An 18,629-nucleotide genomic window follows, 5' to 3' on the forward strand; every position below is an offset into this window, starting at 1 on the left:
CCTTTCTGTTAAAACTTCGTTGGCTTGGCTTCGACAATGAAATCGCCTGCAGAAGAGCAGCAGACGAAACGACCGGCCTCGAAACGGTCGCCATTTATCGCGGTGCCATGGAAGCCGGCACTCAAGTCAAAAGCACGAGCTCTGTTGGTTACGCCTGGGGCGCCCCTCGAGGAAAAGCCAACTTAAAACAACTAAAGAGGACTAAACCCGCGCGACGCTCCTGGTTTCGATTTCAGTTTGGCCTCGGGGGTGTTTTATGAGGTCGTGAAAGCAGAGGCGCCTCGTTGTAAATCGCGCAGAAGAAAGGCGGGAAACGAACGCTTTCCCCCGAAGCATCTTCCAGACGCTCGCACGCAGAGTGAATGCGTAAGTGCAAGCAAGGCAGGCTGCAGTGCTTAACTTCGGCGGTGACGTGGCGGGGAACGCCAAGGCTGCGCTGAAGAACACCTGAAATTACCTGCGCTTCCGAAAGCATTAGAGGAAGGACTGAAACTCTGCGGTTCCGCAAAAAAAAAATAATAATAAATAAGAAACAAGAAAGAAAATCTACAGCGTGTGAGTATACGGTGTTGTGAACGAATAACTTTCTGTTCTAAACTTGGCGAAAAAGAAAGAAATTGTTCGCAAAGCGCATGAGTCAGCACCAAGTACCAAATATAGAAAAGGTCTTACACGCTCAATGATTCACAAAACAGTTTGTCATGTTTTTCTTTAAAAAGAAGAAAGAAAAGCTCAGCAGCAGCTCATCGAACAAGGAAATGAACAAAAATGATCGCCCCACTTCAATACATCCGCCACATCTTTGTTTCAAGATGTGCGATACGTGATAGCAGAATTCCCTAACACGCTGACAACAACCAGGGCATACGCACCAGACAGCCATCGCAGGAAAACAAGCTGGACAAAGAGCAAAATACAACCGAGATAGAGATACCGAAAGCTGGCGTTGCGCCGAGAAAACTTGTCACGGGTCGCAAGCAGTAAACAGGACGTACACACCCCTGCTATAAGTGTTTTACTTCCTGTAGAAACTACGGCTATTTACAATGAGGCTCTTGACAAGGATAGTTCCTCGCACACGAAGTATAGGTGATTGTCGTCTGCTTAAACGCATTTGTCGGGAGGAAGAAATAGTTGTAACAGAAACCAGCTGATACTACTTCCAATCGATTACACTTACGCAACTACCAGCGCTCCTACATATATATATATATATATATATATATATATATAACCCACGGCTTCCGTCTAGAGAACGAGCAGCAAAGGAAATCTCCAGGCGAAACTCCTCATCGAGCAGAAGATGGGGCTATCACGAATACATCTCCGCAGGCAACACATTAACCGTCCAACAATAGCCCCATTTCCCGCGCTCTCCGCTTTCCAATCAAGACGGGCTCGCTTTCCCAACCAGCGTCTTAAACGCACCATCTCCCACGACGATCCGTTACACCGGCCGCTTCGCACATAACATGTCGAGGACGATGTCTGCGAGCGATACAAGCAGACGAAACTCGCAGGCGGAACTGTACAGCAGACGAAAACTCGAAAACGAAACAACAGGCAAGTATTCGCGCAGCCAGAGGAAAAAGAAACTACAGCAGGCGAAAACTAGCCGACGAAACGCGAAAAGACCGTTCGTGTCGTCCAGCAGAAACTAAGAAGGGCCCGAGCAGGTTAGTCAGAGCGTAACACCGCAACAAAGATGATAGCCGCCCTATTTAGCCCGCAGTCTAAATCGATAGCACGCGAAAGTGCAGCACTTACACGCTCGATATACCTTGCAGCTGAGCTTTGAAAAGGGCGTAGCAAAAGAAGCAAGCTGCGTAGTGCACGATACACACACACAAATTGTGCACCGGGTACAGAGAATTAAAGAAGCAAGGACGGAGAAAGGGGGCCCGAAACCGGGGAGCTCTCGGTGAGCGACGATGAGGCATTAACGCCTCGCACGAACGCCGACGCCCGCCTTAGCTGTCCGACTACCAGTCAATCTACCGTCAACAAAACAAAGCGGCGAGGAAGTAGTCATCCGATTAAAACGGTACAGCGTAGCCAAAACCACCGAGCGGGCCTCGCCTAATCGGGAGGCTGAATTCAAGGACCTGCTCGCTGACCCGCGAGATTAAAAGTTCGTGAATTGCCTGCACCTGCGCAGCTTGTTATAGTCACGTTAACCAACGGCGACAGTCAGGCAGCTTATCGATCCGGAGCTGTTGTTACGTTCAGCATGCGACGCGCGAGTTCGGTTCTCCAGGAACCGTTCGATCCGGCTCCAGACCACGCATAGCGCTGCACGGTTTTCTGCAAAGCAAGACTCAAAACCAAGAACAGAGAGAACCGCCCAAAACGCGAGGGCGAGATGGGCTTGGTCGAGATCAAAGTTCAAGTCCCAAAAGAAAAAGAAAAGATAAGATAAAGAACGAAGAAACAATCGCGCGCTTGCGCGGGTGGGCGGGCATGCAGCACGGTCGCAATTGAAATGGAGAAAGAAACAATAAGAGAGAAATTCTTTTTCACACGACGAGAGGCGGGCGAACAGTTTTAACGGCGAAGGTGAACGTACGTTGCCTCCCGCCGCTCCTCCCAGCCGCTATAACTCTTCTGGCAAGGAATACACTACAGAAAAAGAGCCGAGGGTCTTCTTCGTCGTCGTCGTCGTCTTCCTCTCCTCGCTGGCACATAGGTGGCGCTGCGTAGTGACCCAGATTCGACGCGCGGTTATACCGCCTATAGGGTCTCCTGCATATCCATCTAGCCAGAGCTTCTTCTTCGTAATGTGGCCATTTATTTGCGGGCGCGCGCGCAGCTCCGTGCATGCAGCCGTTGCGGTTTGGGCACGGACGCGGGTGTAATAGCCGAGCGCGGCGGTCCGGGTTTTTAATCGCACGTGCGTCCTCTAGACGTGCCCGATCAGGCTACAACGAAACCGAGGCCCCGAATCGTCTTTCCAACGAGGAAGAGAGAAATCATAATCAGATGAGCGAAAAGGCTCCGTTTTCATTAAGAGTTAACGACCTGACGAAAGGCTTAGCTGCAACGAGTTACAGACAGATAACATCCACTGCAACGGGGTGTATAATGCTGCGAGACGAGAGAAAAATAGAACCGAAGCTCTGTTACTTTTCCTTCTGACTAAAAATGCAATAATAACTCTTAAAAGAAACACCACAAGATTAGAACATAGTGCCAGAAAAGCATACACAAAAGGAACCGGACTCACTATACAATAAGTAACTAAAGTAGATTAAATATAAAGTACCCTATCTAAGACACAAACATAAGAAAACGTGTAGTACCAACATAAGAAATGCCCTGAGGAAGACAAGTGCCCTTGTCGAAATGTTGGCCTGCTCTCTGCTTGTTCGCCCATTACTGATAAGGTTAGTAACTCGCTGCAGCATATGCTGTTAGCATCGCAGTAATGTGATGCTACAGTAACTGTAAAGTTCGTTAAGATAACTAGATCGGCAAGCTGGGTGGACTTCGATAAAACTCCTATTATGAACTTATAAGTTCCTGTACACTGCGGAATTTTCCCCATAACGCGACCACCGAACACACATTTGGTAATGACACGAAACGATACGTTATCGCAATACGTCACGATGGTTCATCGTATAAGCAAACAGCCACGCAAAAGAATAAAGTTCACATCATGGGCCGCCAGTCCTCCGGAATTTCTTTCACATTTCCGAAAATGTTCTGTTTCATTGCTTCTGTACGTGTAATTTTCGTTATCGCATTTAATTGACAATATTGTATTTTGTTTTCAACGAATATTTAGGGCGTGCGTCTATTTGTACTCACTCAAATCTTTGTGAGCTGGCTTTGTGCATTCGCTCATTTTGCTGCAACCAGCAGGCAACGGTGCCGTTGCAGTCTCACATCGGGATGCTCCCAAGCATATCAAATTTGTCCAACACATTGTCTCGGCCAGTTACCAGACGGCAGACCTTTGTAGGAAGCAAATATGCGCGGACTTCGGCCGAAGAACTCTACAGGAGCCAATCAAAGCGCTAACGCGCTTCTTGAAGACGAGTAGGCTACGCTCACGAGCGCTTGTGAATATGCGTCAGTCAACATTGTTCATCTGCCCGCGTGCGCACACTGACTGTCCTTCTCACCTTCTTATCTTTATGTCCCCCTTCCCCACGTGCAGAGTAGTTAAAGGTTAACTCATCTCCTCTTACTGTATATGTGTGTATATTGTATCTTGCATTAATTAGTTGATTAATATAATAATAATAATAATAATAATAATAATAATAATAATAATAATAATAATAATAATAATAATAATAATAATACACTGAAAAAGAAGCAAGGTCAGGGGGAAGGGAGAATTTTCCGATCCACCTACCGAAGGACGCAGGAATTCAGGGCGCACACACTTAACTCATGCACCGCTGAAAACCGTCACGTACAGCAGCAGCCGCCTCCTTGCAAGCCGTTCGATTATCGTTGCCGGGCAGTAAATCTCGCGCGTGACCACTTCGCACGGTAGCGCCCGCGATACGCCGAGGCCACATTTATTTCCATGAGTCTTGTACGCTCTGTATAGGAGCAACACGTGAGACGCGTTTGATGGCACGTACCCATATCGCGCGTCATCGAACCTTTCCTTCCCGCCTCCTCCCGTAGGCACGATGGGTTATTGGCGTGCCGATGCAGAGGACCGCTCAAACAACGCCGAAACACGCCAAGGCAGTTCAATCGTGCCACGAGATGCGTCTCCCCCGAACGAGGGCAGCTTGCCGGTCAACGGACTCCAGAGGAATTATTTGATGGAGGGCTGACAGAGGCCATACTGTGCAATATCCACGCTTTAGGCGACGTTGGGGCCCCCGCAACACTTCCATCCGTTTAACTGCACCGCACGAATAAACTGTAGACTTGTACACCGTAACAGTTATTTCTTCGCGCAGAGAGAAACTGCCATCCACCTGACAGTGACAAACCTGCTACGTATACAGGGAGCGTTCCAATCTGCGGACTTCTGCAGAAGTTTCATGACCTGAGCGTATTGACATTTGACACGGCTTAGCGTCCCATGAAGCAACGCGTCCCTTGGGCAACGGAAAACGCCGTATATGGAGCGCCTTGGATCGATTTCAACCACATAAGGTCGTTTTAAAGTGCTCCGAAATCTTGGCGGTGGAATTACTTCGCGCTGCGTCGCCATCGGAATGTGGTCGCAACAGATGGGTATATCGAACCTGTAACGGCAGGCAGCAGCCAGCCCTGCATGCACGTAACGTCGTTGTGCTTCGGCCCTGTCGCTTTGTCATATCTCTGCTTACAGACAGGCAGAGGCGTTTTATTCCTTGGCGGGATATGAGTATGTAAGAGGAATCATTAGCTCGGGGAAAACTCCAATGCCGCCTATATTCAAATACGAGTGGGACGGAGAAATACCTTTGTGGGACAACCGCCAAGGGCCGACTTGAATGAAATCTGCTGCATATTAGAAGGAAAGTTAAATTATGAAGACTGTAGCAGGCGTTGTGAATAAAACCGCAACAGACACAGGACGGAGGGAGACGACAACACAGGGCGGTTGTCATGTTTGTCTGTAGCGATTTTGTTCACAATGTCTCACAAACTGGCCTACAACATTACCTTGCTAAATTAGTGCAGCAGGTACAGTATCGGTTTGCGGCACGGGATTTTTTACGAATATTGCTGAAAGTCGGCAAGATTAAAAACATATGGAAGCACAATGTTTACAGATCCGTAACTCTGCAGCGAAAACAGATGTGGCAACCCGTTATAGCATCTAAAGCGGACATATTTGGCATACAATTTTTAGCTTAAGTGAATTCGCTAGAATGCTAACGCGGATTGTGAAAAAGTCCCACTCACATATATTAGTGGCATGTTTAAAGAGCGGTGTAAATACATCCATTTTGTCCGCTTTTGATGTGTCATCAGCTGCAGTTTACAGAATTGTGATATCGATTTTATTGCCGAGTAACAAAGTATCGGTCACTCAAATTTTTAAAATCTGAATTTCTTTTTAATTTGACAGCCTAAACAAAAAAATCCACCCGCATTAGTAACCACATTTTATCTTCTTTTTTTTTTTAAATGAAACGAGCCTCATCATAATCGATGCAGTGGTTGGTGAGAAAAAAAAAAACGATTTCCCCGTTCCCACGTATTTAGGCAGGAGTATACCCGAGCTAAAGCTTCCTCTAACGCTATCAACCAAATATTCTGCGAGAAGAAAACACGCAGCATGAGGGCCCACTTTAACAACATCTCGAAAAATTACACGGTTCCGACAAAAATGGACCATTCATCACGGCGAGGAGTCATCGAAATTTCGCCACAAGGGTCGCACCAGGGGCCACTTAACAGTGCGCCGCATATCAAGACCTCGAGAAAAGGAGTTCCTCAGAAAAGTGCGCCCCACGGGTACCAGCTGCGGCGAGCGAAAAGTGGAGTCGAGCGGGGAGGCTTCGTGACAAACGACACTCGCGCCTCCGAACGGCGGCATCGGCAGAGGCATCCGGGACAGGGAATATAACGGACAGAGAGCGCTCATCGATTTATGCCTCCCTTATTCCCTCGACCCTTCGTTCGCTCCCCCTTTCCCACCTCCCACTTTCTCCTTGCTTCCCCTCTGCGACACACAGAGACACACGCTTCCCCAAATCTCATATATAGGATGCATTCTCCCCCTTTCCCAACACTCCCTCCCGCACCCACCGGGGGCTAGAGCTCTTGATGAACACCGGCGCATTAGCGGGGGCACGCGACGCACATCTGGAGGCCCGGTCGAACCACCGCTATGCCCTCTCTCTCTCGACCCTCACCATCGTCGTGGCGTGCTTCGTTCGTTCACATTCCAAGCTGTCCTTCCCGCATTACAGGCTTGGGTCCGCGACATTACGCCATCGGTATGCTCCTTTTGCTACCGAAAGCGAGCGTCCTTCACGGAACATTGAAATGATCAGGTATGCACGCCCAACATTAGGAGGCGCTGTTGGAGGGATTGACGATTTCCGTGATGGAATTTGCTCAGCGTGAACGGAAGAATGCGTTCTGTATCTTCATTTATGTATTGCACTTAGTAACCGAATAAATCTTTATTCTCAAGAAGTGCCAAGACGCGCAACGTTGTGTCTGTTCGTCCCCCGTGTCCGAACTTATATACTGTACTACTGGCTGCAAACTATACACAGTTTTATCATATAGCGTGATTACGTTATCGTTACCGTTTCCGGTACCGGCTGCCGCGACGACGCATGCGCGGCAGCCGGTACCGGACAGCTCCCGTCGATTACCGTGGTGAAGCTAAACAACGGCAGATTTTTATTTATTTCTTGCTATGGCGACTGAGGGCAAGTAACATGGGCGAATTAGAATCGAAGCGGGCAGCCGTGGCACTACAATGTTACGCAGTCATGCGCGGTACATACGGCGTCGAGAGCCGTCCGGTAACTTCGCGCATGCGCAGTCGAGGCAGCCAGTATTGGTAACGGTAAGACGGCAACGCTATCCGAAATCTCCCTATTTTGGTGCCCAAGTCACTACTGAGGGTCACAGCGGATCGGAAGCAAACGGCTGCGCTGTCACCAAGGACACCGGGGCGTATACGCGGTGAACGCGTAACTTAGCGCAATGAAAAAAACACAGACACAAGAAAGGTGGAGAAAGACAAGGGCTACTCACAGCTGTTTTGAGTATAGCGCTTGTATTTGTCCACCTTTCTCGTTTCTGTGGTTTTTATTGCGTTAAGTTACTTGTTCAGCTATGGAAAACCAACTAGCCCCAAAAAATCATTTCTTCTATAGTATACGCGGTCGTCTGGGTTTGCAAGGAGCACATTAAGTTCTATATAGCCTCCGCGAATGGTTAGGTCGAGTTAACGCCTATGGCACGTCTATACGACTATTTCTCGCACTTCAAACTCACCCCTCATATACCTTGATTTGATTTAGCAAATGCGGCCCGCAGAAGCACGTGTTACCGGTGTCGCCAACCACGCCGGGTGTTTTCGAGGATGCACTGGCGTGCCCCGTGTACGGTTGAGGCACTTACTGGGACGCCTTCTCGACATAGCGAGCAGCTGACGCAGACAAGGCACGCGATACGAAATTACGTGGACGGCAAGTTACGAAACACAGGCTATATATCGTCCATATATATCCCACGCACAATTTCGCATATATACTTCTTCACACAAAGGCCCGAAAGAGGAGATTGCGTGCAAAGCCCATGCGTGTCGTAACGCGCGCGTTTATGCCTGTATCGAGAAAACCGCGCGAGTACTTTCCAAATCGGGCACTCGCAACACCGCTCAGCGATTTCGGTAACGGAAGGAAGCTTCGCTCTCGCTTTAAGCCTCACACACTGGAATGTGCTCTCGCAAATCTCAAAAGGCCAGCGCTTTACGACCGACAATGCCCGACACTCGCCCGGACTACTGCGCTCGCCTGGACTGCGTGCAGTTAACGGCTGCGTGGACACGGGGTTAGGAAACCGTAAACGCTTCGCGTAAACCTTCGCTTAAGCCCGGCGTTCCCTCAAAGCCCGACTCTGTTATATACACGCAACGGCAGCGTGGGAGGTCGTCGAGGCGAAGATTAATTTCCCAGAAAGTTCCTGCAGAGTCTTAGAGCGCGGTCGGGGTACTGATACGCGCCAACACAGTACGCACACGCTCGCGGACAACGTTCTGCGGCAACGAAGGCAAAGCTTACGCGGAGGCAAGAGGTGCACGTCGTGACAGCGCTCCTGAAGATATATAGTCCCCGAGTCTCATTCGCATATATATATAAGCTTGGGAACAGGAAGCGCGCATATCCCATTTACTAGAGCCCTTACTTTTAATATATAATGACCCAAAATAAGCCATTTCGTGTTAAATTTGAATGTGAGCCTTTCGATTTCGTCTTCCGCGTTTCGGCAAATGCGAAGCCGTCGCAAGTGTATAGCAAGTTACCCTGATTCAGACTGTGTTCCAATACTCGCCGTACAGACGGCAAAGTAGACGGCTAAGCGGACAGCGGCGATCTCCTTCGAATTCTGACGAAGAAGGCAAAGATGACAGCTTCGCGAAGCCAGCCAAGATCGAAGTCGAGAACGACGCAGGCAGCTTTCCTGTCCAAACAAGATGGCGGCTGAGCAGGACTCTTGGAAACTCGAAAGGAAGGAAGTCTGGGCACCATAAAACGTAGCCACGTACGTTAATGCGCTTAATCAAAGTCACGTCGTGTCGTTCACACGTTCACAGTTGCAAATAGATAAAATACAGTGTTTTAGATCGATAGATAAATACAGTGACGCGAGGTGGCCTCCCGGCGCACAGGCGTCTTCCATGACTCTTCGAGACGGCTCGAGGCGCATTCCATTACTTGAGCTCTGCCTCCTTAGCTATCTACGTATAGGCTGTTTCCGATGCTGGCCAGAATTGGAACACATACTCAGTATGAGCTCCGACACAGAGAGCATTGCCAAAATCTGGCGTACTTAGCGCTATAACACGCGTCCAGAAGTAGGGACTCTGTGGCTCTCCCTTCATTGCCGCAGAAAGTTGCCTGTTAGTGTAACAACGCGTCCTCTCCTGATGTAACATGCTATACGAGTAGTTCAGCACAACGACGCAGTGCGGCGCCACAACTCATATAGCGGACTACCCGCTCGCTACAAAGGTAAGGGTTACAGACCACCACCTGACTTGAGGAGCGCACAGATGGGCGATATGCAGACATATATAGGGCTAGTTAGTCACCACTGCGCTTTTTTTTTTATATCTATAGCTCCCATGTCACCCGTGCTACGCTCAAGCGAAAGATGAATCGTTACCAACAACACAAAACGTAGATCGTGCATTGTAAGCACACCGCTCGTAAGGCTGCACTGAGTTGATAACGCTCGGGCTCAAAATGGTAAGGGCGCCCGAAAACAGGATACAAAAGCAGGCACCTGCGAATTGCCGACAATGAATGAGACGCTCGCAAGCACGCCGCAGAATGTCAACCAGCAAGCTTTGTGAGCGCGGTTTCAGATTCCAACAAAAGCGTAGAATGAGAGTCGGGCGGATGCCCCCACCAATGAGGTCCTATCTTTCCGAGCGCACTATACTGAGTACATATGGTGACGCTGCTGCCAAACATTCTTGTAGCAGGCGTCACTGCCACCCGATTCCATGTCGATAGAAGAGAGCTTTAACAGCAAAGTGGTGCATGGTGGTGTACTGTTGACGATCACGAGGGCGGAGACGTGAATAAACGAAGCAATGCGCCGAAGTGAGCCTCCAGGATACGGGTGCATGTCTCGCCCCTGTCACCACGTTTTTGTTACTTCTTTCTTCGATTATTAAAAAAGAAAAGGAGTTTTGAGCCAAAATATTACTTTTTTACTGACCAAGCTTCATGGAGGCGGCGGACAACAAAATTTACTCCATATACTCGAGTAAGATTATTATTTACCGAATTCTCGATAGTTATCTCTTTAATGACATGCGGCGCGTGTTGTAATTGCAGTACGTAAGCCAGCCGCTTCGTTAAAACACTGCCTTGCGTCAGAAGGCCGGGCAAGCGCTGCTACTCTCGAGCCTTTCCTGTCACATACCTGCTCCCGTTCTGTTTTAGAGCTCAGCTCTTAGGCGCCCGTTGCTGCGTTGAGCTTCGGCATGTCTGGGCGTCCCTCGTAACCGAGCCAACAAGCACAGCGAAGGATGACAGAGCGAACGCGGAGCGCAGCGACGGATGAAAGCCGGCGAGAGCGAAGTGAACGCGAGGACGAAAGCGGAGAAGGAGGGTATGGCGAAAGCGTGAGAAGAAAAAAACAGTGCTGCGCAAGACGGGCTGTGCGGAGACGATAGCTGTGAGATGGCGCCAGGGTAGCGCGCGTCAGACATATGGAAACAGAGAGCTGCATGAGGGGAGGTCTGTCCGCGGCGGCCGCTGTGAATTCTATCCACGCGTCACCCACGCGCTGCCTCTCGCGATCTCCCGACTAGCGAGGCAGTCGCTCCGTTCGCAACGTGCCGCGCGAGGCAGACTGTCCGCGCCAGCCAATATATCGCGAAATGAAAACACGTATAGCGCTGTGCTCAAATTTCGCATTAGGAAGTACTGTAATAATCGGTGAACTTTTCCTATCTCTGTGCCCTCTTTCAAACCAAAGCAGGGTAGCAAACGGGAAACTTGCCTCTGGCTAACATACCTGCTTTTTCGTGCTCTCTCTCTATGCCTTGCGCCTGGTTCAAGAAATAATTGCTCGAAATTTGAAGAAAATTATAAAAGTGGATCACTGTTCCACTTAAAGAGAACAATTATTTGAGGAAGTTGCCCTTACTAAATAACCAAATAAATAAATAGAATCCCACAGCCAGAAGAGGCTTGACGAGTAAGAAAAGACGCAAAAGACACACACTTACGTGGGTGGTGAAGCTGCGCGCAAATGCTAATTGAGGATAGTAAACAAACAAAGAAAACTCATTTCTCTCGCAGTATTTATGACATTTCCACTTGACCTTACCCGGGAACCAAGTGTGTTAGGTTTTGCGCTTTTTCTTTCTTTCCTTTTTCACAGTTATTCTTCTCGCTGTAGCATTGGACGTACTACGTCGACAGCCTAAACACTTGCGGGAGGAGCGTTTTGCAGCAAAGATAAGCACAGAGAAGCATGCACTTTTCCTTACAACCGCAACTAGAGGACAGGGCAACCAGCCGAATCCAATTTCTGCAAGAACAGCGCCTATAGCCACGGGGTGAAATATTGCCGAAAGCGCCAGTCTTTGGGTGAAAAAACGAAAGAACGAAAAGATGAGAAGAAAAATATGGTAGCGGAGGATGGGGAGGGCTGTTGTCAAGAGCAAGTGAGGGACCGCGAGCCCTTTTTCACGGAACGTGCTAAGCAGGCTGGAGGCCATCCTTGAGACAACGTCCTTGACGAGGAGAAACAGAATCGGGTTAAGCCAAATTGAAGAAAGAAAAGAAAACGAAAGACAAGCAGCAGCGCCTTCTTTTCGCAACTCTACCCCCAGCGTCTGTTTCATCAGCCAGCCGTGACGCGAGAGATCTAGCTCTCCACTCGCGGCCAGGAATTCCGTCAGCATGTTGATTCTGAGAACGGCAACCCAACACCAGGGATGCGAAGCGAGAGACGTACACAGCCTGCCCGCTTGCGCTGGGCCTCGGAAGAGTTGCGTGCAGTACAGCGAAAACCCCTGCGGTGGCCTGCCTGTTTGAAAAGAAAATGGGCTACTAGACAGCTAATCTACCTAACCGAAAAGACGCCAAGAGAAATGTATTCCTCGTATCAACAAAGCGAATAGCAAATGCGGTTTCGAAGTCTGCCTTGGCGGCAAACGTAAGGAAACATGCCTGCGGCGTTATGCACTTTTACACAGTACGGTACACTCTTAAAGTGAGCACCGCGCTGGTGATAAAGCCAATATAACTGACACGCTTCTACTTCGTCGAGAAAAATAGAACGGCCCACAGAACGCTTTGGTTGACTCCTATACATTAAAACGTAGTCTGCATGCCATCATGCCATAATTCGGCCGTAATTGGCAGTCAAATGCTAAATGGGTGTTTTCTTTGACAGTGAACCGTACTTCTGCGTGCCGCGTGCGTGCGACCCATTAGCCGTACCTGCTGTGCACAATTCTCGCGGATTACCGCAGTGTTATCAGTCTACACGCGCTTTTGGGATCACTCCGTTAAGTACTTGTGACAGTTGAGAAAGAACCATCTTTAGTGAGCTCCGATGTGGGAGTATCAGGCAACCGGTGTTGCTTTTGATCAACTATAAGTGCATGGCGACTGGAAAATCGTAGAGACAAGAGGCAGCTGAATGACCGTCTGCAGCAGTCGAAGCGGTACAGACGGCCATTCTCGCGAGAGGCGCAGCTGTGGGCATTATACTTATCTTGAACTTGGCCTTTACGATAGACGAAAGCAGAGAGAGAGAGAGAGAAAGATGCGAGAGAAAAAAGGAAAGAGTTGGGCTGTCACGGATGGTGTAAGGTTACCAACAAGCAAGCGGGAACTGCATCCGCGGTCGTGTTCGGCTCGTCTGCTGCGCAGAAACACGCGATTCGATTATCGTCTGCTAGGCCCATAACGACGCTTCTCTCAGCTCGCGATCGGCATGCAGACGATATAGCCGTTCCAGGACACAGTGAGCGCTCAGAAATGAATCGAGAGAGAGGGATGCTATTAACGTCCGTAAGCGTGCGAGACTCTTCGAACTGATCGCACGCTGACAGAACGCAGTGAACATAAATCTGCAGTCTAAACGCGTCATAATGACTCGAACTGATTCACTGGTGAGGTTATAAACGTAAAGCAACAGCTGGGCCGTCTATGAAAGAAGTTCACACTTTGTCTATCCGTCGTGTATATATCCTTTCAGTCATACGCAATATAGTCACAGTCATAAATCAATTTCGAGTACGCCAAGTCCGCTGTCGGATAAGCAGGCAGTATACAGTGGCCTCTGCTGACCAGACTTCCAGTTTGTAGTAAAATTCAGATTGCAACTTTGCATACGAATGACTCGAACGTAATTTTGACGTGCTTCGTGGCATGCGTGCGGACGGAAACGAGCACTGGGTCAGACTAAGCACTGCTTACACTAATCACTACGGCTATGAGATGCAAGTGTCAGAATCGACAATCGGCTAAACGTGAGAATGGAGAACTGTGAAAATCGCCAAACTCAACGCCGCGTTGTCGCTACATAGAGAGAACATTCACTAAATTTAGCGACGAAATTGCTAAAGTGGAAACACTGGGCTTTACATGTGAAGATATGGCGTTGTTGTGCCACACTGCATGCGTGCCTATCACCGAGGCAACGGGCGCTCGTTCCTGCCAAAGGGATATAAAGGGACACTAAAGGCAAATATTAATGAAGTCAAGCTAAAGTGATAGATTATTGCTTGAAAATCTCTAAGGCGTCAGTATTATCGCGAAGAGGGCCTTAATAATCGAGAAACCGAGGTAAATGCAGGACATGTTTAGAGACTCCCCCGGGACATTCGAGCACTTGCCCGATGACGAAATTACTGCTCAGTTAAATTCTGTCACTAGTACTCGACCACTCGTTGCAAAACAAAAAAACATTGTATTGTAGTATAACACGAAATAAAATGCTACTTATCCCGTTCTATTTCATTTTTAGAAAGAGAACTCATTGAAATTACCCTTGACAACGACGCGGGCGGTCGAAAGGTTTCGTTTTCGCTCGACTCTGCGCCGCCCAAGCTTTCGCGTTTCAGCAGTTTCGTTATCGCGTAGTGCTGCGCTGATTTTGCTGGCTCGCGAAATCCCGCACAAACTGCAAGTAGCGGAGAATTCAACTTCCGCGTGATGTCTCAGGATTTCCGAACGGCCTCAAGTGGAAAGGATTCCCACTTGATAAAAAGGGCGGCGAGCCCACCGCTCTGTCTTGGCGTCGTCTGTCGGGAGCCGTTTTGCTCACCGACGGCAGCAGAGGGTGGCGATGGGGTATGCAACGTCACCACTCCCCCGGTTGGGAAGCGGGAGATATGAATTTAGAAAAAGGCATTCGATCGGACCCTTTAGATGCATTTTTCTCGTAAACCAAGTCCCTTCTCAGCACGAAACAAGCGTTGCGATGTTTATGGGATGGTATTTAAACAGTCCACGTCGACTTATTATCCGCCTTTATTGTCCCTTTAAGGCCAAACCGGCCCAGTTTTAGGGAGAGAGAGTCGCCACCAGCCGCCCCGTCGGTCTGGTGCACTCTTCGGCCCCGCTACTTGCGTGCTATTACCTGCTGCAAGTACACATTGTACAAAGCTTTTCGTCTGCTTTTTGTCGGCTGCAAGAGTCCGTCTCTCGACCCCGACCCCGAGACGCAATAGCGTGGGACTACCGTGCACATGCATGCGCTCCTGTAGGCTGCTATAATGACTTTATGCTCCTATATATACCAAGAAGAAAAATAAGGCGTCTAACTTTTTTGCTTCCTTTTACACGAGCTGTCATCGCGTAATAATATCACCATCACGAAGCAGAGCAACACCCATGTTACTTAGTAAGACGCCGTCTCGCCCCCCGCCCCGGGCTACGCCACTGCCCCTGCTATACTATTTCCGAAAGCTATGCATGTGGTCAAAACAGGGTACGCGCTTGTAAGTGCAGGCGAACTGTGTGCGACCTCGCGCAATCTCGGCGATTGCCGAGTAGTCAACAAGTGTGTCAAGGCTCGTGGGCAGATGCTCCGAAACGCGCCGCGTTTCAGTCCATTCAATACGCCGGCGGGTCGTGTGGCGAAGGCGTGTAGAGTTAGGTTTGCGTTTCAGAAATAATAATAATTCTTAAAAAAATGGTTTTAGATGCCGGGCACAGTGAGCGCAGCAAATACATGTAGACGTTCCTTTCCCCCATACGCACGCGCACATGATATGCATGCAATTTGATTCGTGCACATGAACAAACAATCACGCGCACATACACGCGCGGGTGACAAAAAAGCGCACAACGACAGAAAAAAAAAAAAAGCAATCAGAATAGGCTATATTCGGCGCGGTCCGGGAGGAAGTAACTTCCGGTGGGGTCCCGAGAGCCTGGTGAGCGAGGGTTCAGACAGGTCACGTGTTCGTGCAGAGGAAACAGCTGGCCCAACGTGTGCGGCTAGTCACAAGCGCGCGCCGGTGACCCGCGACCGGAAATGACGTCAAGGACCACTTCCAAGCGGCAGTCCGCCTCTCGCACGCGTCCCGCCACGTGAACCAGCACATGTAAGCCTCAGCTATATCTAGCCTCTATACCTCAGCTGAAATGCGGAGGCGCCTCCGCTAAGTGTTTGCAGCGCGACCCTTCGTTGCAGCCATGAGTATGACACCCCGTTATCGTAGAAAGCAACGGCAGCCCACGCGTTGGCCGAAGTGGCCGCAGTCTGCAGTCAGGCGTGGCACGTATACGTGGACTGCTGTAGTGCACGCATGACACACCGAATACGAAATAATTATGTCCTTCATCGATTATTTTCGTGCATCGTCATTGTCTTTCGTGTCGTTGTCGTTCGCTGGAACCAGTCACTCGACCCGACCGATGACATATATGAAGGCTAGAATGAAAAGAATGGTTGCAAAACTAGAGCCATGGTTTTTACTTTTGCCAAATATAAGAAATAAATGAATGGATGAATGAATGAACGAATGAATGAATGAATGAATGAATGAATGAATGAATGATAGATAGATAGATAGATAGATAGATAGATAGATAGATAGATAGATAGATAGATAGATAGATAGATAGATAGATAGATAGATAGATAGATAGATAGATAGATGATAAACCGACAAGAGCTTGAGCTCGTAGAACCCCTCTTCACGCGCTGTGTTGTTTTCGCTAGCCTGTTCGCCACGCTTGTGAGCCCAATACGGGGCGCAAAAAATCACCGTCCTTCGCCGAAGATTACAGCAGCGAAATATAATAGGACTTTAGGTAAGTGAATCACCGGGCGAGTAAACAGGAATACAGGAACCACCAATAACTGCATCGCCATACAGAAACAGCTAAACATTCCAGAGAAAGAAGGACTGGTTGTTTGGCTGTTCGACCGATCCATACACCGGCAAAGGCAGAGTCGGCGCAGCCACTCGCTAATCAGCCCGCAGTGTATCGATCGGTGACAGTATACACACACACAGAGGACAGGGACTCACCCTGCCTGTGCAGCAGCTGCACCGCAGTGGCCGGGAAGTATCCGGCGCGCGAGCTGTGGCCCGGGCCGAACACGATGCCCTTCCAGCGGCCGCTCTCGCACTGCTCCAGAACCTGGGGGGGGGGGGGGGGGGGGGACAAAAGGGAGGCACGAGAGAGGGATAATGTGAGAGAACAGAGGTTAAGCTGAAGAAGAGAAGGCCACGAACACTTTCGAGCAGTACTATAAAAAATAAAATGACCGCGGCTGTTTTTTCCGCGTGAACAGCTTGAGTCAGAAAACAGCAAGCTTCTGAAGATTTCTATAAACAGCCTCTACAAAACTCACACACCTGAAATTGATCGATCGATCGATCGATCGATCGATTGATTGATTGATTGATTGATTGATTGATTGATTGATTGATTGATTGATTGATTGATTGAAATATTGGAAGCGACATCCGGACTATGACAGACATCGCTGTGTGCGCTCAGAATTAATGTACGTTTGCCCCTCGTGTATAGCCTTCTTCAATCGACATCTCAGCACACGGACACTTAGGCATGCCGCCCAAGTCGAAATCCGGCGGCAGCGGCAGGGAACTGAACCCTCGACCTTGCACTCGGCAGCCGAACAACATAACTACTAAGCCAACGCCTGGTGAAATGCCACCTTGCACATATATATGTATAGGCGCGAGGAGAGGCCCTCACCGTGACCATGTCGCCTTCGCGCAGGATAAGGCACTCGCTGTCGTTAGGGTCGTAGTGGTCCCGAATGGCCCGGGCTGGCAGGGCTTGGAGCATCTCTTCAGGGAGGAAAACAAAATAAAAACGGCAAAATTAAGAATCACACAAGAATCCTTGATTCAACGCTTTTTTGCTGGCCATGCATACCATCGAATGTCCTGAACCAAAGAAATCGGCTAGGTACGCGGAAACAACGCCAAGTCTGCAATGGCAGGGACGGCACGGGAAGCACGAGCAAGGCACAGAAATGCACAGCGACAAGAAAAAAAAAGGGGGGGGGGCGAAACAGCTACCTGAATTAGAAACGAAACACGCGCGACGCGGTGTAAGGCAACGACAGGTATACCACGAAAAGCTGTCAGCTTGCGCCAATCTCGTATACCGTCCTCGTATTTCTCGTGCAATTCGCGTGTTTGCCGTGTCGTCCTTAATACCACGCACTCCATGGGAGGCAACAGACCTTCTACAACGTTTAACTAACTACAGCCAGAGTCCAATGGCAAACTATATCTTCTGAGATTTGGTCCACCGTGGATGAACAAGCGAAGCTGTCAGCCGTGGAGCCAATTGATGTTTCGACAAGGGGACTCGTCTTCGTTCTTGGCCTGACTTTCGAGTTGGCAAGTGGGCATGTCTTCAACAACAACAAAAAAATTACATTATGGGATTTTACGTGCCAAAACCACTTTCTGATTATGAGGCACGCCGTAGTGGAGGACTCCGGAAATTTCGACCACGTGGAGATCTTTAACGTGCACCTAAATCTAAGTACACGGGTGTTTTCGCATTTCGCCCCCATCGAAATGCGGCCGCCATGGCCGGGATTCGATCCCGCGACCTCGTGCTCAGCAGCCCAACACCATAGCCACTGAGCAACCACGGCGGGTGTGTCTTCGACAAAGACAAGTAAGTCCTGTTGTCGCAACGCTAGCTCTACGTCGAGGCTTCATTCCCTCCTTCGTCCACTGCTAATCAATTCAACCTGTGAGGCCCGAAAATTTGACTGAAAGACCAAGCTGAAAGTCTAGCGTGTGTACTAAAGTCTACACTTCCGTCAGCCGCGTCATTATTTTATATTAAAACATCGTTTAGTCTTAATGCATCCCACGTGAGTAATTCAGTACAACAGGTTCCCCGAATAAGTTAGCCAAGGCGCGCCACAGAAATCCATCTGAATATAGGGACAATTGCACGACTGCAGACCAGCTTCCTTCGTAGCACAGCTATCGA

At 49.2% G+C, this 18,629-nt stretch overlaps 1 protein-coding gene across 1 annotated transcript in view; it reads right to left on the reverse strand.

Annotated features, from left to right (window-relative positions):
- The window catches only part of LOC142589624 (caskin-2-like), a 330,427-nt gene that overhangs the window by 208,287 nt on the left and 103,511 nt on the right, over positions 1-18,629 (reverse strand). Inside the window, exons 9-10 of the mRNA XM_075701132.1 lie at positions 17,364-17,458; positions 16,670-16,781 (exon numbers count right to left, since the gene is read on the reverse strand). Of these exons, the coding sequence (XP_075557247.1) occupies positions 16,670-16,781; positions 17,364-17,458 (207 nt within the window). The remainder of the gene's footprint in view (positions 1-16,669; positions 16,782-17,363; positions 17,459-18,629) is intronic.

Source organism: Dermacentor variabilis, chromosome 8 (genome assembly GCF_050947875.1).
Source record: "Dermacentor variabilis isolate Ectoservices chromosome 8, ASM5094787v1, whole genome shotgun sequence".
NCBI classification, from domain to species: Eukaryota; Metazoa; Arthropoda; class Arachnida; order Ixodida; family Ixodidae; genus Dermacentor; species Dermacentor variabilis.